The following is a 21,922-nucleotide window of genomic DNA, read 5'->3' on the forward strand; positions in this document are numbered from 1 at the left end:
TGACCACTGGGTTGAAGCAATTGCCGTTAAGTGTCTTGCCCAAGGACACATACGCCCACAATGGTAGCAGCGACGAGCCTTGAACCGATTAAGCTGCCCAATTATTTGGGAAGTGCTCTAATGATAAATGTAAAACTAGAAGGACAAGAGGGCACAAAATATTATAGCAGTAGTCAATTATTGATGACACACTTGTGTCTTTGGACAGGTCACCTAAAAAACTGTACTTAGGCAAGACATTGCTCCAACCAAGTGGTCACTACTGGGTTGTCGGGTTACCTTGTGTTTATTAATACATAGTAAAGTAATTCCATTTTTCCCTCATCCAGGATGAAGAAGAAGATCTTCTGCTCCATTGTGACTTTGATCTCGCATCTGATGATGATGACTTGATGATGTTGGAAGCTTGTGAGAGGGCAGAGACTTCGTATCACTCAAACAACATCCAAGACCAGGAGGATGGATCAAATGGGAGAAATGCTGGACCGGAGGGACAGTTTGAGGTAAAGATTGTGACGTTGTGTTTCTAAGTGTTAGGGTAATGGGTGAACTGTTGGCTACTTCCCAGGTTCCATTTAACATGTGTGGTAGGGCAATGGCAGTCGTTATAACATGGTTGTTTTAAACATCTCATGCTTGTTTAGAATTTACAATGTATGTATGTAACTTTGTCTTGGCCTTGGGGCAGGTATGCTACCAACTGTGCCACGACACCATGTACCTCATGGCACGACACCTTGCATTTCATGCCATGACACCATATATTTCATGCCGCGGCACCATGCATTTCATGCCGCGGCACCATGTCTTTCATGCCACGGCACCATGTATTTCATGCCACGGCACCATGTCTTTCATGCCACGGCACCATGTATTTAATGCCACGACACCATGTACCTCCCCAGCTCTCAGAGGAGTTAGCTAATGTTGGAAGTTGGTCTCCAGTTCCTGTGGATGAACCATCAGAGGTTGGGAGTCCCCACATCATGATGAATGAAGATGAAGCTCCCTGCATCAATCACCAGTCCTCTTTTCACCACTTGGAGGCCATCAACAGGTGAATTTATTCTCTTTTTTAGTTATTTGGGTAAAAGATTTTTATTAAATTTTCTGCATTTTTTGAAAATATTATGCAATATATGTAGTAGTTATGGGCCAACTATGTTGTGCATCTCAGGTTCCTTGGTGTGGCTCTAGGACTTTACTCTATAGAATAGAAAGTTACAGATTTTATTATCACTTTAATGTGATAACACAGAGACAAATATTAGCGCAAAATATCAGTTCTTGTTATGATGTGCTATAGTTGAAAAGGTTGAGTTCAAAACAATTTAAAGGAAAAGGCAGTTTAGCCATTTTAACTAGAAAAGAACCAGTTTAATAGAGAGAAAATATAGGATAAACACAGTTAAGCACAGTGGTTAGATCAAGTGGATTTTTATTTCAGGCCAAAATCAGTTCCAGCTGAAAATGTGACATCATTTGATTTCTGGGGAATTCCCAAAGCGCCGGACAAAGTTAAAAAGACTCATGATTTGGCGGATGCTCGAAAAATGTTTGATTCTATTTTTGATGGAATATTTTAAGTAAATTGTTACAGTTTTTATTTATTGTTTGTTGAATGAAATAATTTGTTCACTGCCATTTGATTGTTTTATTTTTGTTGTTGTTTCAGAGTTTTTTTATGAAATGAAAACTAAATTGTTGGAAAATAAAATGAAATGATTTTCGCTGCAAAAGCAACACTTTTTGTTTGGCACAAGTTATGAAAATTTAATTGAATTGAATTCTGATTTTTTAGAATTAAACTGGTATAGTATGAATTGCCTTATAAGAACATTGAAACGGAAACGTCACGGGCATGTTGCGGACATTTTTGTTCGTCGCGGAATTCTGAATGCTTGTTGCTTTTTTAGTTTACTATAAACACTGGTTTAATACTATTTAACTACAATACCACTAAGTATTTTGTTACTGCTGAACTTCTAAAAACCTATAACACTTTCTCTGATTACTGCGATCACATTTTTGTTCGTTGCCGATGTTTTTTTGTTTGCCTACGCCATTTTTCCTTACATTTTTTTCTGTATCACAAAAGTTTTGCCAGATTGAATTGTATTTGCTCAAACCAACGCTATCACAGAAACGTCAGACGACTTCACAAAGTTATAACAAGATTTGACTTCAATTTCCTTCAAGACTATTTATGTCAAAATGTTTAGACGACTGGTATTTAACATAGCAGTAAAGCAAACACAACAGAATTAAAGTTTTGTGAAAGCGTGCATGGGTTGGGAGGGTGATCACTTGAAGTTAGATGCGGCTGCACCGATTCCTTGATGGCCAGCAATCTTCTTGCCTGGCTGGTTACGTTTCGATTTCGAGAACTTGCCCATGTACTCGTTGACACGCTGGCGAAGCTGGTTGATCTGTTCAGAAATGGATAATTAGAATATGTGTAAACTCACCCTATACGGGTTAAACCGACCAACGGTTGTATGATTGAAATCGCCTTTGCAACGATGGTATTTATAGCACGGGTGCTTTGTTTTATAGACCACATGCTCGCTTACGAGTTGCTATATACGCAACTCGGTGGGTTATTATCATTTGCTTACGTCGTATTTCTGTCGGTTAATTCTTTGCTCGTGATCGTATTTCTCTTCTTCAAGCTTGTACAAGTTGTCCCACAATTCTTGAGCCTTCTCCTTGAGTCTGTAATGCAATACAACGCAATTTAAATTAGACTTATAAACATGATGGAGCACTGGACGACTGGTTTAAACTCAGAACTGGTTTACATGGCCACATAAAGGATTGCAATGACTTTTGGCATTAGATTACGAAACATTTATAAAGTATGAACCAATAGTGTTAGTGTTACTGAATCCCAGCAAAGATATCAAGGCAAACTAATGATGTGCTATAAGATACATATTTCGCCAAAGGGACCATAACCGGCGTCTTATTGAAATCGGACTTACTTATCATCACTAAGATGATCAATGTTGAGTGGCTTCCTTCGGTCAGCCAACAACTTCTTCTTCTTTTCTCGGTCGGTTTGTCGCTTGTTTGGCTTGTTCTTTTCAGCCTTGAAGGGAAGGAAAATTATATTGAATTTAATGTTGCTTATTCTATATGGGGAGGTCGTACACTGAGGCAAGCCATGGTCACTGGCTTTCAGGCCACATCATTTTACCATTGACTTAAACCTATTACAATATATAGGACAGTTTTACGTTCATTGGCAAAGTGTGCTTCCTCTCTGTATACCCGAAAACTGGTGTTTATAACCGTATTTTGTATACAACAATTTAACTTACCCGAGCCAAGTATCCACCATAATGGAGAGACATGTTGGCGATCGCTGCCTTCTTTCTTGCTTCCTCTTCCTGTCTCTTTGACTCTTCTTCTTCTTCTTTGCGTTTTCGCTCTTCCTGTAAACGGAACATCGTATGAAACATTTTGTAAACCAAAAGATAGTTTGGTTTAAACGTTAACCGAAAAGTTTGAGATGAAATCATAGCATGAAACTGACCAAAGAGAAGATACATGTTTTAATTTTTGCTACCGTGATCGAAGCTATTACAAACAAAGTTATTTATTATTATACAAAGCACCCACCCTTTCTTGTGCCATTCTCTCTCGTTCCCGATCCTGTCGGATGCGGATCTGTTCAGCTCTCTTGCTCTTTCGCTCCTCAATTCGCACTCTGAGCTCCTCAATCTCCTCTTCGTCTTTCTTCCTCTGCTCGAAGTGAGCGTTGATCAACCCCTGCAGTTCAACCATATCTTTCTCCATTCGTTTGCGGTGGATGTCCTCAAGATCGACAAGTTCGCCATCAGGGATCTTGGGTGGGATCAACTTTGGGATTGAGAGCCTGAAATAGAGAAAGGGAAGATTAGAATAAATGGTTTAATATTACGGTAAAGGGCAAATTAATGAATCTTTTATTAAAAGTGAAAACATATTGGAACACAATTCAGGCTAAAAGGCAAACAAGATAAATGGAAATTGAAATGTAATGGGTGATTGAAAAATACTACATCTTTTGGAGAACAAATCTAATCATATGTAACGGATATTGAATTATTTTTAAGGGAGTATAGCCTACAGGGATCAGCATAAATAACAAACTGTGGGGAGTAAAACCAATCACATATACCGGCACCCATTGAATTTCTGTATGATAACATTCACTCACTTTGGTGTCGGTGTTGTCGCTTGCTGGGTTTGCTGTGAAATCAATGAAGACAAGTTTAAGCAATATAAACTAATACAAAATATATTGTGGGCTCAAAGCCACTTAAAAATAAAGAAGGCGAAATTTTTAGAATTTTTGAAACTTCAGGACAATTTTTTTGGTCGTATTTTAAAGTTTTTTTAAAGCGGCAAAGCGGAAGCGAAAATGACGTGTTTCTACCTCTTCTGGTTCTTCAGTAGTTTCTTCTTCTTCAACTTCCTCGACTTCTTGAGTTTCGATCTCCTCCTTCATGACGTAACGGTGACGTAGCGATGACGTAACGACGACGAGAAGATGACCGAATAGAGTGAAAGCAGTGATGTGAATTAGTGACATGCAATTAAACAGTGTGTGGATTTGTTTATTAATATTATTTTGGGTAAAAATACAGCGATTTTGTTGCTTGGGGACTGATAAATTTATTTTGATTTTTGGGGAAAATTAATTTTTTGGGGGAGAAAGTTTTGAGCCACCTCTTGGCTTGTTCGTTTTATTTCTCCCGTTTCCTCCTCCCCGTCTTCACCGGAGGATTCACCACTCTCCTCCTCGCTTGTTTCTTCCTTTATGAGGAATTGGGAGGAGAGGAAATGCGAAAAATACGCGAGATACATTAGTAAGCATGCAAGTGGAGTTGTGAAAAGTGTGGGAAAGAAAATAAAGATTATGAGAATGAATGTATATGATGCAAAGCATTTTAGCAGTTTGGAAAAATGCTCGTTTTTACTAAAGTCGCATAATTTCTTTAATTATACGAATGGTTGGTGCATTTTATCGCATTCAGTTTAACGATATATGGGAAATAAATGGGATTTTTAAAAATATTTTCTTTCGAGAATATTTTTATTCGACTAACTTACAACTTCGTTATTATTTTGTTCGTCGGCATTACCAAGGCATTGTTCTGGCTGGGTATAGATAATTGTTGAAAAAGGGAAATATGGAACATTATGTGCCACCCATCTTACCCCATAATAATATAAAGTAAAGTTAGTGTAGTTGTCTTACCTCGCTGCTGTATTCTTCTGAGTCCGACATTTTTGAGCAAACGGTCAAGTCAGGTAAGAAAGTCTAATCAAGTTATAACCTGGTGATGGAAAGAAAACAACATGAACTTATATGGTCACTGGACCATGGGTGCCGACCGCGGCACAATGCGCCGATACCACTATGACGTCACAGAACGACAGCTGAAGATACGTCTGTCTACGTTGCTGGCTTATGACATCACAAGCAGATATTCGACTGTGCGAAACATATTTCTCGAATACCTTGGTTTAACCAAATTAATCTAATTGGCAAATTTGCACCGGTGAAATATATTACCGAGTACGTCACTATGACGTCACATTTATGCCAAAGATAAACTTTCTGAACTGCTTTTTCTATATTGAATAATTGTTGCTTGGTTCTGTATGAACATATTGAAGCTACAACTTTAAGACCTGAGAAGCTGATGCTTTGAAGTAGGAATGGAATGAAGCTGAAGCGACTTCGATAATGATTATGTTGCTGCCGACCAACCTTTTATAGAATAAGACTCAACCTTTTTTTCAAAACCTGTCGTCACCTTTGACGTCATCGTGTAGGTGACGTCACGATTCTGGATCGCAAGGTGTTAATGACAATCGAAGCGGAGCTGGGATCGCTGCTTGATACTCGCAATGCATTCGACCGTTTCTCGCCTCTTACTATCTATCTAGGCCGCTTTATTGCCTCGTATTGTAATACCAGCATCTGGTTGCTATCAGGGTGTCTTGCCTGACTATCCAGGCACCCTGAGCGTTGTATGCACGAAAATAGTGTATAATGTCACGTGCCAAAATACAGCGCTCCTATTGGGCGGTTATATCGAAGAGTGACGTAGGGTTTGAGGCGACGAGCGGCTGTTGGAGCTTCAATTAGCGATTAGTTGGCCTGGCACGCGGTGTGTGCGTGTGATGAGACATAAAGCATGATTGAGTCTTCAGTATGTGCGAAGTGATGCGAGTGTCAGTCAAATGTATGTAGCAATGGCTGTGTTTCATATTTACGGCTGACTCACATAGCGGTGCGCATGCCGGCGTAATAATAAACTGCATATGTGAATGAAACGACCAACGTAACGGCCGGGACGTCTTGAAATCAATTAAGCCCAAAATTAATAAACAATGTCACATTTGACACACGACACAAGGAGACTGCATTACTGTTTTATTAAATTTGTAAAACTAGTTGCCATTTTTGCATTGCTATATAGTTAAAACGTAATCCATTTAAATTATATTTTGTATCCATCATTGTGCTATCCTTTTGCTTATAACATTACCTTACTGCCATGCATGTCTGGAGTCGCATTGCCTAGAAGTGCCCTAAGACATTAAAACATTTGAAAACGCTTGAAATAAAACATTATATAGTCGTGTAGGAATCTGGTTCAAGACTCGTCAGCCCTATGGGAATACATGCTTTATAATTTTCACTGACTAGTTATAGATCTATAGTTTAAAATTGCGGCAAGATTCAAGCCATTTAAGATTCCAAACTAAAATAAATTTGAAGTTATACTTTACTACACCTTAAGAATGTGGTAATACTTCGTCACAGTTGCATAGTGTGAAACTAGTAATTTGTGGAAATTGTGTTTGATCAAATCGGGACTAAAAGCTATATTGTAATGATGATTTATGGTAATTCATTTTATCTGCTATAACATGGGTGTTATGTTTCATAAACCCTGTTCTTACGAGTTTATGGATGACTTAGTTTTTTGTCATTAGTGACCACTTGGTTGGAGAGCAAGGACACATTGACCACAATGGTAGCGGCATCGAGCCTTGAACCCGCTAACCTTTGGTTGAATAGATGTATCCACTGACAAGTAGGAACAAATAAGAACAGATACGCGGAAGTAATTTATTTTCACCATTCAAAACAAACAGAGAGCTACATTTGGTCATTTATGCTTCATCGATTTGATTCAACAAACGAGCATATATTATATAACAACGCAGGTACAACACGCAGAACTTTTTGCAGTCAAAAGGCAACAGAGGCTGCTACATTAACACGCGTGTGGGTGCGGGTGGCGTTTCAAAGATAATTGAGACTAGCTTCACGATTAATAGGTTTTTGAAACTTAAGAAAATTAAATTTGCTTCAGAATTTTGCACACGAGATTGCTGGTTGGAAAACACCGAAATTTTCGCTCGTTTTAACATAACAACCGCATTATAAGAAAAAGTTCAGAAGAAATGAAGGTCTAAGTACGAGGATTGCCACGGTTTTCCAAATCTTTAACCTGAATAAAATAACAAGTTTATAACTTGAATAAAATAACAAGTATAATAACAAGATGCTTTGAGTTATTATATAGTAGGGTGGGGGAAGATGGGACACCTTTTTATTTTATTTTCTCCGCCCATTTGGTAGGAAACAAAGAACATTCAATGAATTATAAAACCCTATCTTCGCGACTTCCACAGACCGTTTATTAATTGTTTAAAATTAGATCAGGCTATTTGGATATGATGTGTTAAAGGTGTCCCATCTTCCCCACTCTACTATACATGTAATTATAACTATGGTTAAGCTCCTGCAGCAAAGAACGTCAACAGACCTGAGGTCTGACCAGATTTGGCCCATTACCCCGATATTGTATATGCACATTTTAATCTATTCTATGAGAGAGGTCGTACAGCCTTAAAAAAGAACAATTTTGCTGTTGAACTCAAAGAATACTCTTAGTGTATTTCCGAGGTTTTGTCGGCCATCTGACAAGACTTCATCAACAGATGAAGGTTTGCATAATTACTCACAAAGTAACATGCATGGTAGTTTGAAAGCTAGCACGAGGTGTACGAAACAGAACACTCTTGTTATAATGACTTTCGTCTACGACCGACCATGAGGATAAAGCAAGTTACATTCATTTATGGTTTACACATTCACCTTGTAAATTCTGACGATCCAATGTTCGGTGGTGTAAGCTTCATCCAAAACATCAAGTTCAAAATCTTTGTTTCCAATTTCTGCGTTACGTACTCGATCGTAACCAGTAGGTTTGTCTGTAAGGTGGTAGGTTTTAATGGAAAATGGGGGAATTTTTAAATGTACATTATATTATTCTATTTTATGTGAGTGAGGTCCCGCAGCACGGCACGTGGTGGCTCCTAGGATTCAGGCCAGGATTGTCCCATTACCACATACAGATTCTTATTTAGAAATTACGGTAAAGGTTTTTAATAGACATCGCGAGGTATAAACGAATGTCATAGATATTTATTCAGAAACTAAGATAAATTTGCGAAGGGATTTTAATCTGCAAGGGTGAAGTCTTATGGCAAGAACCAATTTGGGGTAATGGGCTAATTCTATCCTGAATGCTAGGACCCTTGCTGTGACACGCTGTGGTACCTCACCCACATGGAGTAGAAAAAGGCACAATATGGGTCCTGGGATTCTACTATTTAATTCCTTGCGGCTATATGAGTACTATACGAGTCCTGGGAGGGAATAAGATACATTGATTAATATTGTCAGTTATTAAACTCACTTTGCTCAGTGTAGACTTGTCCAAACCTGTAGTAACACATTTTGTACATCATGCAGTTTTGAAGAACCTGAAACAAGGAACAGATTTGTTAGTTTGACACATGGCCAAATTGTAAATCAAATTATTTTTTGCAAAAAGGCCATTTTATTTATTTATATTTTACACAACACATGTTAAAATTTTCCAATTATTTTTTGCAAAAAGGCCATTTTTTTTATTTATATTTTACACAATACATGTTAAAATTTTCCAATTATTTTTTGCAAAAAGGCCATTTTTTTTATTTATATTTTACACAATACATGTTAAAATTTTCCATAAATTATTGTTAATTAATGAAATAATTGAAACCTATTAACAACGGTCTATGACAGTTGCGAGGATGCGGTTTTATAATTTTTTGAATGTTCTTTGTTTACTACCAAATGTGACGGAAAAATAGAAAGAAAAAGGTGTCCAATCTTACCCCACCTCACTATACTACACAATAACAACTTTAAATTGGTCACATATTATGAAACACATAAATGAATTATTTTCACAAGCATTCATACCGGGGATCCTTCAGCATCTACTCTGAACTCGCCAGTAGGTGTGTAGTAATCAGATTCCTTGATATGAGCTCCACGGTCAGTTGATCCACCGATACGTACCATCCATAAGAACTTGTTGATATCTTTGGGAGTACTTATATTAATAATCACCAACAAGTATACATAAGTGGTAACTCGTAAGCTGGCATGAAGTATATGAAGTTAATATTTCTATAATAATAACCCAGTGTTATATATATGTGATAACTCGTAAGCTGGCATGAGGTGGGTGAAACAAAACACCCATGTTAAAACGACTGTCGTTTTCCGCCACGCAGGGATAAGCAAGTTACATTCAGTCAGTTTGTCACCCACAAAATTACGTATGTGGTAATTCGTAAGCGGGCACAAGGTGTATAAAACTGAACACTTGTGTTAAAAATTAAAATGACCATGCTGGGATAAGCAAGTTACATTCATTTAATCACCGACAAATGTATTTTTGTGTTTTAAAGTAAGCACAAGAAACACATAGATGAACTTACCATCAGATGAATATCCAGTTAATCCTCCAAATATGACAAGAACATAATCCACATCAAGTTCGCGCATGATCTCATAAGCTTTGTCCTCTGTTGATGCCATAGCCTGTGGTGGGTGAAGTATATGTTGGGGTAAGATGGTATATACAATATATATAGTGGTCTTATAACATGTACTGTTGCTAGTTGCTACCATGTTTATACATGTTCGCTAAAATTTGTGCCAAACCGTATAGAGGTTCATATATAGAATGTTGGGGTAAGATGGTTTATGTATATACTTAGTGCATTGGGGTTGGTTCTATCACTACAGGACCTTACCTATACAGAACAAAAATGAAAACAAATTTTTACAAAAAAATAAATCATGGGGCCATAGGCCACAAAGTGTATATCACAAAAAATGCTAAATCTTTACATATAATATTTCCTTTAAACCAAACACATACCTGTCCAACCCTAGAGATATGGGTGTTGTTCCATGTGTTATTATCAACAAGGATAGTTCGGTTTGCCATTGCTGTTATTTGGTATCCGTAATCCCACCATGACATAACCTTGGCGTTCTAAACAAAGAAATAAAAAAGTTTTAATAAGATAAAAAATCTGTGTTGTAAACTTGGTTAAGTAAATTTGAAAAACATAGTGTTTATCAAATGTCTTAATTTAATAAAAAAGTAACAACTTGCATAATCAAATATTAAGGAACAACATTCCTCTGCATTCTAATGAAAAAGTTAACAAGTTTTATTATAACCATAGAAACTATTAGTATTTTTGTTAACTACATTTGAAAAAGTAGTGTAGTGTCTATCAAATGATTCATTAAAAAGGAATAACTTTCATAATCTAGGCATCTCATCATGGACCTAATAGTTGTATTTGTTTTAAATACAAGGAGCCTTGACAAGTTTTTATTATATTAAAAAATTGGATATGGTGTTTTTTTTTGTTATAATAAAATCTTAAGGATCACAAAGTACCCTGTGATTCAATAAATTTGTTTTACAAATAAAAGGCCTCAGAAGTAGCAAATTGCGTCCTCATATACAATCAGTCCGCTGAATTTAATATCACATCATAGGCCTGCTTAATTAAACATGGTTGGAACTTATTGAAGCTAGAAAAAGATCTCCCATTTGTGGGGACTTCCTCACCTCAGGTGTGTTCTGTCTGAGCCAGTAATAAGCTTCCCTGAAGTCGTCAAAGATGATACGACCACCATCTCCACCTCGTGCACTCAGGACAATAGAAGGACTTGAATAAGCTTCCGATGTTACCCACACACTGTGTGATGCGAATAGAGAAAGCAGAATGCTCATAAGTAGAACCATACCGGTGGAAATCTGGGACAAGAATACACTTTGCTTTTGGGACTGGGTTTATGAGAAACAAAGTTGATTTTACACACAATATGACAAGAAAAAGCTAAGACTGTCTTCTCCAATTTTATGTTTAAAAACATAGTTTGGTTAATTAAAATTTAATGAATTGCATAAAAATCCAAATTTTTAAACCTCGTTTTTAGCAGGGTATGAGTTGTCTGTCTTCACTCTTCCTTTCTTATCTTTCACAACAACAGTGTCAAGATTTTTCATAAAACTTGTCAGGATATGATTCACACCAATGCCAGCAAGAACCGCCATCACAGGTGCAAGTACCAACATTAGACGCACCTGGTGTAAACGGGGGGTGGGGGTTACAAACCTTTAAAGACCAAACTGTACAATGGCATTAACCTATTTAGCAGTTTTTGGGAAAAATATTATTAACAAATTTAACACATTTTGAGAAAAATACATTCATTTCAAAAGAACACAGAGAAAAGGAAATGTTTGATTTTTCGTGTTAAGTATTTTATAAAAAACAAAATGTATCCTTTATGAAATACTTGGCTGCTCCGCTGCAGCATACAATGGGTAACCAAGGTCTAAATGGGTTGAATGTATTTTCCTACTTACCATCACGGCAGCAAAGTACATGCTGGTCACTCCATATAACACAATAAATAGATTGTAATCGGTCAAGTTCTTAAAACAAACGTACAATCCAACTGCAATGATAATGTTATTATTAGTGTACTGGAATAAATAGGGCTGGATTTGTGGGACTAGAAACTTGGGAAATGTATAACTTTGTAAAATATAAAATTTAAGAGTCACCTGAGATATCTCTAATTTTTTTCCTTTCATTAAATGATTTTAAATGGAGAAAAAAAGAAAAAATGTTAAATTTATAAAATGATTTTAAACGTAGAAAAAAAGAAAACATCGTCAAATTTTTAAAATCTTTTTTACTTTACCTGGAAACATGAATACCAACATCTGGAGATCAAAATAAAATGACGACCAAGTAGTCGGCTGATGTTCTGATACAGAAGCAATGATTGGGATATTGTTCTTGGCGTAACTTGGGTCAAGGAGGGAATAGAAACGTCCCGTCCATGGGGCGATCTTACCTGTAGGAAACGGTGATTTAATGAGTGATTGTAAGGTTTTGTGATCAGGGTTTTGTGGAATGAAAAAAGCTAACTTGAATCTTAACCATACAGTAAACACGACTTGCTATGCACAGTATGCAGTAAGCAGTGACAGTTTTTTGAATAGTGCTACTTAAGCCAAATATTGAAGCTATAGGTTAAAAAGATCACTAATCCTGTGCGTAAGGGTAATGGGTTAACTCTGGCCTAAATCTCCTGGAGTGCCACACTAGCTAGGATCTCTATTCTTTTCTGTATGAGTAAGGTTCTTGAAGACCTGGGCTTTCAAATAGATTTGGCCCATTACCCCAACAACACTGTAGGACCTCACCCACAATAGAAAGTAGAAACCACTTACCTGATAGTGTAAGGAATGCAATTGCTCCGCCGAAAATGGCGATGACAAGGTAGTATAATGCTTGCCAGAAGATGGCGTAATGAGCCGCTGAGAGACGACTTTTAAGGAATGCAACGAAAGATACAATCTGACAGAGACCAAACACACCAAGTGCTCCCATGTGCTCAGAGGTTTGTACTGGCTGTAATGGTAAAGATGAAGAAATTGTAAAAGTCCGGCAACACTGCATAGTGGGGCAATAAAAATATTCTAAAACAAAAAAATAGAAAACAGTTAAACAGGTCGAAAATTTTAGCGATTGTTTTACGTGTTTTACCTTTTGTGTATGGCTGACAATTTATACCAATATTGACCACTAAGTCTTGCTCAGATACACAGACTTACAATGATACACACAGACAGCATTGAACCTGGTATCCTTTTAAAAATAACCACTGTGCCAAAGCTAGAAAGCTACAGTTGACTATCTCAAGCTTGTTGGTAAATTAGCACAAAGCCTTCAAACAATTTTTTTGTTGGTGTACTAAACAAAAAGCCATTAAATAATTTTACCTGAAAACCGACGAAGGATATTTGCATTGAAAGGATTGTCCCCACACAATAAACTGTGGTATAAGCCACGTATATACGGTGCGAGAATCTCCCGGTGACAATACAAGCAAGAACATGGATTGGGATCAAGTTGATTAGAAAGACGTACCCTCCCCATGACGAGACCTGGCGTATGAATATCAACAGTTATAAGGATTTATTTACAGATAAATGTGAATTTCCAGTTTTTAAAAAATTGGATTTAAAAGCAGTCTATTATACTAGGGTGGGCAATGTTTGATTTTTTTATTCATTGTTAATCATATAATGTTGTTATGCCATGTCAAAATTAGACAATGCATATAATCTAAAAATACAACAGATGTCACATAATTAATGTTCTATTCCATAATGCCACGTAAATTTTCGTCAAAGGCATTATATGAATTAAATTTTCATGGTATAAAATTAATGATATTGTTAAAAGTTTCTACAAACCATGTAAAAGTAAGCAAGTGAGCAGAGTACGGCCCAGAAAACACTTCCTGTCTTAACTGACTTGATCCACAGCGTGTAAGTGAACAACATACAGAAGATAGCAATACCTTCGTTATCATATGAGCCTGGAAAAAAATCACTCAAAATAACATATACAGTAATAGTTTTTAAAATACATTGGTCTACAACAAAAATGTTGTTCGTAAATATAACACTTGACATTGATCGAAGCGGTAAGCTTAGGGTTGCCGGGGTAAGTCACACAAATATTTGAAACAATGGGCACCATAGGCGCCTAACGAGGTCAGACAGGTTAGTTGGGCACTATATGTTTCAATACCAAGTTTCACACTTAAACAGCTTTAACACTAGACAAGAGTCAAAATGTAATGCAATCACCACATTAATCAATTAGGTCCCGCATGTTTGACAAACAGATGTAACACCTTTATAACAAAGCTGTTAATCAATTTTTTTGCCTAACACTTGCAAATACGTTGTGTTTTATTTTGACGATAATAAAAACAGCTTAAAAAACCCTTACGTACCTGCAACAGATCTTGAGATATAACCCGGAACAATAGCCATGAATGCTGCCGCCACTAAACCAGCTCCACTGTTGGAAAGTTCCTTAGTAAGGTGGTATGTTACAATGGATGTGAATGAAGAGAAGAGAGGAGCAAGGAAGACACACATGTTCCGGATGTCGATAGTGATGTTTAGGAGATGCAGGACTTTGTAGAAAGCTGCCGCTGTTACCATCAATCCTTGGTGGTGGAGATGGTGTTAAAATAATTCAGTAAAAAAATAAGGTTTATTGGGCAAATGATGACAATGGATGACCAAGAATACATTTTAAAATACTTTAGTTTGAGGTTTAAAATTTAAGGGGTAATGGGCCACCTCTGGCTTAAACGCAAAGTCCTATGTCAAAGGACCTCGCTGTCGCTATATTATGGTGTAAAAATTTGCAACAACTATAAAAGCAGGCAGGTTTTTAAAAGTAAAAAAACTAAAAATACAGTAGAGCAATTTTAGTGAACTGACTTATCTATGCCAAAACTTTCTCTAAAAATACAATTTGTCGGGAAAATTCAAACTCTGATCATTTAAATTATAGAGAGAATATTTTTTTCATGTTTTTATACAAAATATTTCATCTCCAACCTGGATAAATAGTTCCACCAATGATACGGCCAAGTGGGTACCAAGCCATTTCATCAAACCAGTTATGGAATTCATAAAATCCTTTCTCGGCCAAATATCTTGTGGTCCGGTAGTTAAAGTAAGGATCAAACTCGTGGATGACGCTTTCAAACCGAAGGACTGAAAACAATCTCACGCAGAAAGCTGGAAATGTGAAACATTGCTGTTAATTAACATTGTATGGCTATAGAATAATGACAAACATAGGTGTTAGTGTATTTTAACAATGTCTTGCCAGAATTTACTAAGCATTTCAGGAAATATGAAAAGTTCTTGTTAAATAACATTGTAGGGCTTCAGAATTATAACAACTATAGGTGTAAGAGTATTTTAACAATGTCACGCCAGAATTTAGTAAACATTAAAAAGTCCCATTGACACAATGCAATGCAAATATGATAATGAAATAGGCGTATACAATATATATGAGCTATAGTATAACAAATACATACCTAGTATGCAGCAAATAGCCAACACCAGCATCTTAAGCAGGGTGTCTTGCTTTTCACTAGACATTCGGAAAAATCCAGTTTTGACCATTTTTGTAACCTGCACAAGATTAAACAACTAGTTAAACAAAATTTTATATGTTATATACTTGTTTATTCTCACATGGCGGGGCAACGAAAGTCGTTATAACACTGGCGTTCTGTTTAATACACCTCGAACCGCTTACGAGTTTCCACGTATGCAACTTTGTGGGTTATTATTTAATTTCGAGTTTTACTTTAAATATTTGACCTTTCGAAAACACACAAACTAAAAACAGCAGCGGGCCTACCGTACTGGCAACTACGTGTTACAATATAATATGCCGCTGACGGCTGACGCGAGTATTTGCAATAAACAAAACGTAAAACGCTAAAAAAACATTGCTTAATTACCTTGGTCTTACTATTTCCAGTTGCAAAATATTGCTGTAGTCCAACAATCTATAAAATGTACGGAAAACAGAAAGAAACAGCTAACGTGTTGTACTAGAGTCAAGATACGCGCCACTGAATGTTACACGTCTACCGGTATCTTGCGTCACTTGCGTAACTACGTGTCAACTACGTCATCACGAAACAAACGTACTCTCTACCGCACCAAGACTGCGCGGTTAATTTATTAGTCCCCGAAAATGTAAACATGGAGCTAAAATGGTTTAATAGAATTAATTTGGTTTTAGTTAGTATCGAGACAAAGTCATTGACTTTAAATAAATACGTTAATATAATTATATCTGGCGCCGTGACACAATGGCTAGCGCGCCTGCCTCTAACCTAGGAGTTACGGCTTCAATGCTCGTCGCTGCTACCCTTGTAGGCGTATGTATCCTTGTGCACGGCACTTAACGGTCGTTGCTCCAAACCAGTGGTCACTAACAAATTGTCGGCCGTTCAAATAAGTTACATAGGGGATATCTCGTAAGCGGGCACGAGGTATATGAAATTGTATTATCACGATTTCCATTGCCGCCCGCGAGAATAAATTGGCATCATATCATTCAATCACGTTTGCTATATTTACTTGACTGTTGTACAGTAAAATATAATATTACCACCTTCGTTATTTCTTTAAGTAGACGAATTCATAGGCGCCACTAACAAAAGTTTTTGTAGTGTAAAGTTACAACTGAACGCAAAAGCAGAATTACATTTATGGTTATTCCCCTGCATCGCTTATTCTTTGAACAGACCAGTTGTTCTGGTTCAATAGTAGTCGAATCGAGTGCAGCCAGTGGAACGAAGTTCCTATAATAGGTATGCAGTAGGTTGGGAAAGATAGAACAATTTTTCATTCTTTTTGTCGTCCCATTTGGTAGTTAACAAAAGTACTTACAAAATTATATAACCCCACAACTCTAAAAGAGCAGTGTTAAAAACATAATCAGGTAATATGGGACTTGTGTGCTAACGGTATCCCATCTCACCCCAGCACAGTAATGTATATACTTTTCGCCAGAATATATTTAGAACGAACAGAAAGATAAACAAATGCTCCAGTAAGATCAGATTTTACCGATCAGTATAGCCTTACAGCAAGTCATTCCAGTACTTTATTATTTAGATCGGAGTTTTTCAACCAAAAATTGTTATACCGCTTTGCAGAGCTGTATCCTGCTTTTCAAATAAGCCGGGAACCAGTGATTTATAGACCAAGTGTATATTTTTCCTAACAAGTCTCTTCCTATAATATTACGCCATTATTTAACCGTTTGCTATTTTTAAAACAACTTAGGCACGTGAGTCAGTGAGTTGGAAAGAAACTATATTCCCACCTATGGTTATTCCCCCATTCATTATTTAACCTATGAAGCTTTATTCCACCCCCGTCACATTAAGGATAAGTTGTAAAGTTTAACTGTTAGTTAAAAGATGTACAAAATTTATACAACGATAGAGAAACGTAAACACCTTCTCACACATACCCAAATATCACCACAAATCACTCAAAATCAACACGCATAAATAGGGTCTGGTATGTTTGTAAGTACTCTAAACTTCTGGCGAAAATATTGTTAATGATTGAATTAGGTTTCTGCTTTAGTACAGAAAGCGGTTCCATAAATATAATTTTAGAAAGCGGTTCCATAAACACTATTCCATAAATATAATTTTATTTTAACTGTAAATTTCGGTTTTAAGCCGAAGGGTGTGTTTTCCTTAGTACAACCACTTGCTTAGTACTTGCTTCTATATTATGACAAACCGCAAAACAAGGTTGGTGATATCTTTTGAACAGACGAGTTGATCTGGTTCAATAGTAGTCGAATCAAGTGCAGCCAGTGGAACGAAGTTCCTAAAAGCTATATCGTAGGTTGGGAAAGATGAGACATGTTTTCATTCCCTTTATTATCCCATTTGGTATAGTTAACAAAAGTACTTACAGAATTATAAAACCGCAGCCCCACGACCCTAAAAAACAGTGTTAAAAAGATGATCAGGAACCGCTTGCTTCTATTTTTAAAACAACGTAGGTTGTGTCAGTAAGTGGGATAGAAACTATATTCCCGCCTCTGGTTATTCCCCTATTCTTTATTCATCTTATAAAGCTTATTTCACTTCAGTCACATTGAGGATAAGTTGTAAAGTTTAACTGTTAGTTAAAAGATGTACGAAATTTATACAACGATAGAGAAACGTCCGAGTGAGATCAGATTTTCGCAAGATAGCATACATCATAAGTTTCGCAGAAGATCTGGTCACGGTGAAGACAATGTGAATGACACGATTGACAAAATACTTTCTGGGCGACTCCTTGCAACTGATCTGCCTCGAATCGAAGTAGCAGAAAGAGATGGAGAGCTTTATACTTTAGGAAATCGTAGACTTTATATGTTTCGTGTTCTCGAATTAAAAGGAAAGTTAAAGACAATACGCGTTAACGTTGTTTCAAGTCTTCGTCGGGGCTTAACGACGATAAATGATGGCGTGTCAATTTACATGAGGAATGGCGGTGGTACCAGGGATCATGCACATGCTGCACCGATACCGAAGCCCAAGTAAGTGTCGTATTTAATAATCGTTTTTAACTTTTCATGTTTTTAAATTCCTTATCTGCTAGGGAGATTGTGCATAAACTGTTGGACGAATTGCTGCTCCAAGTTATAAATTCTGCAAGTCAACACACCACAAACGAAGCTGGCACAAGCATGAGTGTCAGTAAAGTTGTTCCTGATGGTAGCAAAGCAAAATCTACAGATGTTGTTGGTAAAAATAGTGATGACGCAATTAAAACAGACGGTGCCATAAGTGAGTCAAGTGAAGGCGTTGTTACAACATATCATGACGTCATCATTTCCTCTGACGTAGCTGTAGTTGATGCTGCAGTGTATGAAGTATGTAGTGACCTTAATAAGTCCTTCGAGAAAGTCAACAAACCTAACAACTTAAGTGATGGTGACGTAGAAACCCAAAATGATGACGTGGCAATCAGAGATGATGACGTGGTAACCAGAGATGATGATGTGGTAACCAAAGCTCATGACGTGGAAACCCAAGATGATGACGTAGTAACCAAGAATGACAACGTCGAAACCAAAGTTGATGGCGTGGTAACCAAAGCTAATGACGTAGAAACCCAAGTTGATGACGTAGAAACCCAAGTTGATGACGTAGAAACCCAAGTTGATGACGTAGTAACCAAAGTTGATGACGTGGAAACCAAAGACGTCATACCATCATTTGATAGTGATGCAAATATCTTTTCCGTCGAAAAAGATCGCACGTCACACCAGTTAGGTAAACGTAGGCATGTAGAACTTGCAGGTAAGTTCTTGTGTGTTTGGTCAGTATTGATCGACGTAATGATACTTCCTATACACAGATACTGCGTCTGCTGGCGAACCAGAAGCCAAACGATCAAAGACATAATTATACTGAACTTGTAGTGTTTATAGGTTGTGTATTTATGTACCCTGTTTAATCTATATAATCGTTGCTTTACGTTTTCTTCAACTCGTTTCCCAGCTTGGTAATTATTAGTTCAAACCGTTACTAATTTTATATAAGTTTTATTTTTCTTTATTTGTATTTTATTCTTTCCGACGCTTCAAGTGCGTTTTTGTAAAACAAAACTAGCGTCACATACCCAAACACCCAGTGTTGGGTCTTAAAGTGTATTGCGGAAAACGCGACGATAAATAAGCGCAGTGTGACAAATGTAAATATTTAACAAGCCATACACGATATAGTGATGTAACATCAATAAACGACGAAGCGTTGATGCTCTTTACGTCGTTTACGTCATACCAAACCCACGCCATGCAAAGGCAGCGTGGGTTTACATCTGTCGTTGTAAAGGCGTCATACACGCGTCGGTGGAAGAAAACAAAGTCACTTAAATGTAAAGTGTACAGTTGGTCCCAAACCACCATGACGCGTGCAAAGTTAACCTCATCCTCCAGCAGAAGGACGACTGTTGCCTGGTCGCCATCGCGCAGAATTAGAAGGCCCACCGCCTAAAGGACTGAAATCTACAAATAAAAAGCAGAAGTTAAAAATTTTGTAGCCTGCTTATAAGTTACCACATATGTAACTGCAATTATTTTAGGAGATTTTTTTTAATGTATGGCTGACAATTTTGACAACGCATAAGGGGCCACTGGGTTGAAGCAATCACTGTTATGTTTCACCAAATCCAAACACAACTTACCACTTGATCTTAAAGGCTTGGATTCTTTATTTCTCTTAATATGTGACTGTGTAGCTTGGTTGGGGTCTGGTTTCTTTAGGAAAAAAAGTTATTAAAAGTTAACTATGGCAGCAGGAAAAGAATAATGAGCAGACATTAAAAGTCGTTCAGTGCCGACATTAAGACAGCACCATTCAATTTCAGAACTGGTGAACTTGTTTAGTTCATAGAACTGTTTATCAACTCTTGCAACCCTTGAATTTAACATAGCAATAATAACCAGTTAACGAACAGGTACAATATAAAGGTATTTACCTGATCTAACTTCTTAGAAGTCTTTGATTGAGTTTTCCCAGCTTTAAGAGCATCATGGTCATTTATCTTCTGCATTCTTTTTTGCTCTTCTTGCTGTGAGTTTAAAATAAATTCCATAAATTCAGATAACAGTTGGCAAGTCGGCCAAAATTAAGAGTATATATATAAATAAAATGAATGTTTGAAAGTTATAAGTTATAACACTTATGAAATATACATACATGAGATTACAGTAAAGAAAAGTTTATTATGTTAATATGTTATTACTGCATGGAAACAGAGACAACATTGTTTTACCATTACTACCAACATTTTCGCTTTTCTAAACTCTTCTGTTCTATGTTATAGTGAACAAAGAGACAAAATAAAGACCCTTGTCTTCTCATAAGATGTTGTCTTAAGATACAGGCTTTGATTTCAGTGATATAAAGCTGCAATGGTATCAGTATAAAGTCACCACAAATACTTCACCTCTCTCAATCTTTCCTCGTGCTCGCGTGCAGCAGCATCATGCCTGTCTTGCAACTTTTTACGAGCGCGTTCCATTGCAACACTACGTGCTTCCACTTGCTCTGGAGCTAATAGGAAACATTAGAATGTAACTTGCTTTATCATCAGGTTGCCAAAAACGACCGTCATTTACAAGTTGTCATGAATGTGACTTTGTGTATTTTGTTTTAATTTTAACATGTATTTATTTAATACAAATATATTGAATATCAAATATTATTAAAAAATGTGTGTTTTAAAGACCAAAAATGTTACTGGTCTTTGGTTATCTGGTTTTGGTGCAAATATTATTGCATTTTACATTTCAAATGATATTTAAATTGTATTTTACAGACCAAAAATTTTACTGGTCACCAGCTTAAGGACTGTCGATTAGTGGATTACTACTTACTCATGTTTTCTGTGTCATCATAATATGTCTTCCTGCGACCAAACAAATTCTTGACTGATTTTTCAATATTTGTCCAAACAAACATGGCTGCAACAAAGCCAAACAACAAGAACCAGCCATAAGCTTGTAGGAATGCTAAACCTGGGGAAAACATAGCAATTGTGAAAATGTCAGTACTTATTAATTTATTATACAACACAGTAATTATGAAAATAAGACTTGCTATTTTCAAAATCCATAAATACTAAGTTGAAGTTTAGTGTAAAATGTAGAGGGTGCATTCTTTACTATCACCCACGAATCTTGTATTTTTATACAGGGAAAAATACATTCAGGTTCAATAGAAAGCAAATGATAACAGTTAGATTTTCTACTGTTTTGATGATAACAGCAAATGATAACAATAAATTTCTACTGTTTTGAAACAAAAATTGCACACAACATTAAAAATACTCAACTACAAATAAAAAACATGTTCACCTTGGTTAAAAACCGACATCATGACGTACGGGTTTTCATTTATTAAAGGTCCTTGGTTCCCTGCACTTCCAGCAGTATTCGGATCTCCGGGAGCTTCTAAAATGTCCTCGTCCATTTTTACTGTTAGACTACGTACTAAAAAACAGAAAAATATAAAAAAATAAGCAAAAATCGTAACGTTAACTAT

The 21,922-nt window shown here is 36.7% G+C and overlaps 6 protein-coding genes across 11 annotated transcripts in view; 2 read left to right on the forward strand and 4 right to left on the reverse strand.

The window, feature by feature from the left end:
- The window catches only part of LOC100182437 (multidrug resistance-associated protein 5-like), a 5,093-nt gene extending 4,737 nt beyond the window's left edge, over positions 1-356 (reverse strand). The window contains exon 1 of the mRNA XM_002124606.5: positions 280-356. Within this exon, the coding sequence (XP_002124642.4) occupies positions 280-356 (77 nt within the window). The remainder of the gene's footprint in view (positions 1-279) is intronic.
- Positions 50-1,586, forward strand: LOC108949425. The gene is made up of 3 exons (XM_026834094.1): positions 50-503; positions 906-1,057; positions 1,448-1,586. The coding sequence occupies exons 1-3, from the start codon at positions 393-395 to the stop codon at positions 1,584-1,586; spliced, it is 402 nt and encodes a 133-aa protein (XP_026689895.1). The 5' UTR covers positions 50-392.
- A 512-nt stretch (positions 1,587-2,098) lies between these two features.
- LOC100179703 (troponin T, cardiac muscle isoforms) lies at positions 2,099-5,979 on the reverse strand. Of its 4 annotated transcripts, none has more exons than XM_002131148.3 (9): positions 5,249-5,979; positions 4,717-4,803; positions 4,424-4,489; positions 4,205-4,236; positions 3,625-3,880; positions 3,324-3,437; positions 2,985-3,091; positions 2,619-2,715; positions 2,099-2,429 (listed from the first exon to the last, which is right to left on the reverse strand). In XM_002131148.3, exons 1-9 carry the CDS (start codon positions 5,276-5,278, stop codon positions 2,304-2,306), a joined length of 915 nt encoding a protein of 304 aa, XP_002131184.1. In that variant the 5' UTR covers positions 5,279-5,979; the 3' UTR covers positions 2,099-2,303. The 4 variants fall into 4 exon arrangements, with proteins under 4 accessions (XP_002131184.1, XP_026689829.1, XP_002131161.1 ...); XM_026834028.1 differs by lacking the exon at positions 4,717-4,803 and adding an exon at positions 5,101-5,148; XM_002131125.4 differs by lacking the exon at positions 4,717-4,803.
- A 1,142-nt stretch (positions 5,980-7,121) lies between these two features.
- Positions 7,122-15,961, reverse strand: LOC100177361 (dolichyl-diphosphooligosaccharide--protein glycosyltransferase subunit STT3A). 2 transcript variants are annotated; one of them, XR_003395814.1, is made up of 18 exons: positions 15,806-15,961; positions 15,374-15,470; positions 14,883-15,065; positions 14,264-14,482; positions 13,716-13,840; positions 13,239-13,403; positions 12,687-12,867; positions 12,152-12,307; positions 11,811-11,902; positions 11,367-11,525; positions 11,007-11,195; positions 10,299-10,415; positions 9,853-9,955; positions 9,329-9,450; positions 8,775-8,841; positions 8,171-8,286; positions 7,417-7,520; positions 7,124-7,379 (listed from the first exon to the last, which is right to left on the reverse strand). XR_003395814.1 is itself a non-coding variant. In XM_002131321.5 (17 exons), the coding sequence occupies exons 2-17, from the start codon at positions 15,459-15,461 to the stop codon at positions 7,482-7,484; spliced, it is 2,121 nt and encodes a 706-aa protein (XP_002131357.1). In that variant the 5' UTR covers positions 15,462-15,470; positions 15,806-15,961; the 3' UTR covers positions 7,122-7,481. The 2 variants fall into 2 exon arrangements, 1 of the variants encoding a protein (XP_002131357.1); XM_002131321.5 differs by having other exon boundaries at positions 7,122-7,520.
- Positions 15,962-17,577: 1,616 nt separating this feature from the next.
- On the forward strand, positions 17,578-19,640 carry LOC100175021. Of its 2 annotated transcripts, XM_002131342.5 has the most exons (3): positions 17,587-18,408; positions 18,471-19,174; positions 19,233-19,640. In XM_002131342.5, the coding sequence occupies exons 1-3, from the start codon at positions 18,017-18,019 to the stop codon at positions 19,277-19,279; spliced, it is 1,143 nt and encodes a 380-aa protein (XP_002131378.1). In that variant the 5' UTR covers positions 17,587-18,016; the 3' UTR covers positions 19,280-19,640. The 2 variants fall into 2 exon arrangements, with proteins under 2 accessions (XP_026689826.1, XP_002131378.1); XM_026834025.1 differs by having other exon boundaries at positions 17,578-18,408; positions 18,471-19,640.
- Positions 19,405-21,916, reverse strand: sels (selenoprotein S). The gene is made up of 6 exons (NM_001190315.1): positions 21,736-21,916; positions 21,256-21,396; positions 20,826-20,932; positions 20,355-20,447; positions 20,061-20,133; positions 19,405-19,881 (listed from the first exon to the last, which is right to left on the reverse strand). Exons 1-6 carry the CDS (start codon positions 21,848-21,850, stop codon positions 19,796-19,798), a joined length of 615 nt encoding a protein of 204 aa, NP_001177244.1. The 5' UTR covers positions 21,851-21,916; the 3' UTR covers positions 19,405-19,795.
- Between the last annotated feature and the right edge of the window lie 6 nt (positions 21,917-21,922).

Source organism: Ciona intestinalis, chromosome 4 (genome assembly GCF_000224145.3).
Source record: "Ciona intestinalis chromosome 4, KH, whole genome shotgun sequence".
Classification (NCBI taxonomy): Eukaryota; Metazoa; Chordata; class Ascidiacea; order Phlebobranchia; family Cionidae; genus Ciona; species Ciona intestinalis.

Coding starts and splice junctions, on each gene's coding strand:
- LOC108949425 (XM_026834094.1), top strand. CDS start 393: ATGATGTTGGAAGCTTGTGAGAGGGCAGAGACTTCGTATCACTCAAAC. Junction 504..905: donor GACCGGAGGGACAGTTTGAG/GTAAAGATTGTG, acceptor GTACCTCCCCAG/CTCTCAGAGGAGTTAGCTAA. Junction 1,058..1,447: donor CACTTGGAGGCCATCAACAG/GTGAATTTATTC, acceptor TTTTTATTTCAG/GCCAAAATCAGTTCCAGCTG.
- LOC100179703 (XM_002131148.3), bottom strand. CDS start 5,278: ATGTCGGACTCAGAAGAATACAGCAGCGAG. Junction 4,237..4,423: donor CTACTGAAGAACCAGAAGAG/GTAGAAACACGT, acceptor TTGATTTCACAG/CAAACCCAGCAAGCGACAAC. Junction 2,430..2,618: donor TTAACCGACAGAAATACGAC/GTAAGCAAATGA, acceptor ATTTCTGAACAG/ATCAACCAGCTTCGCCAGCG.
- LOC100177361 (XM_002131321.5), bottom strand. CDS start 15,461: ATGGTCAAAACTGGATTTTTCCGAATGTCTAGTGAAAAGCAAGACACC. Junction 13,404..13,715: donor CACTTGCTTACTTTTACATG/GTTTGTAGAAAC, acceptor TTCATACGCCAG/GTCTCGTCATGGGGAGGGTA. Junction 8,287..8,774: donor ACAAGTCTACACTGAGCAAA/GTGAGTTTAATA, acceptor ACCACCTTACAG/ACAAACCTACTGGTTACGAT.
- LOC100175021 (XM_026834025.1), top strand. CDS start 18,017: ATGTACGAAATTTATACAACGATAGAGAAACGTCCGAGTGAGATCAGA. Junction 18,409..18,470: donor GCACCGATACCGAAGCCCAA/GTAAGTGTCGTA, acceptor CTTATCTGCTAG/GGAGATTGTGCATAAACTGT.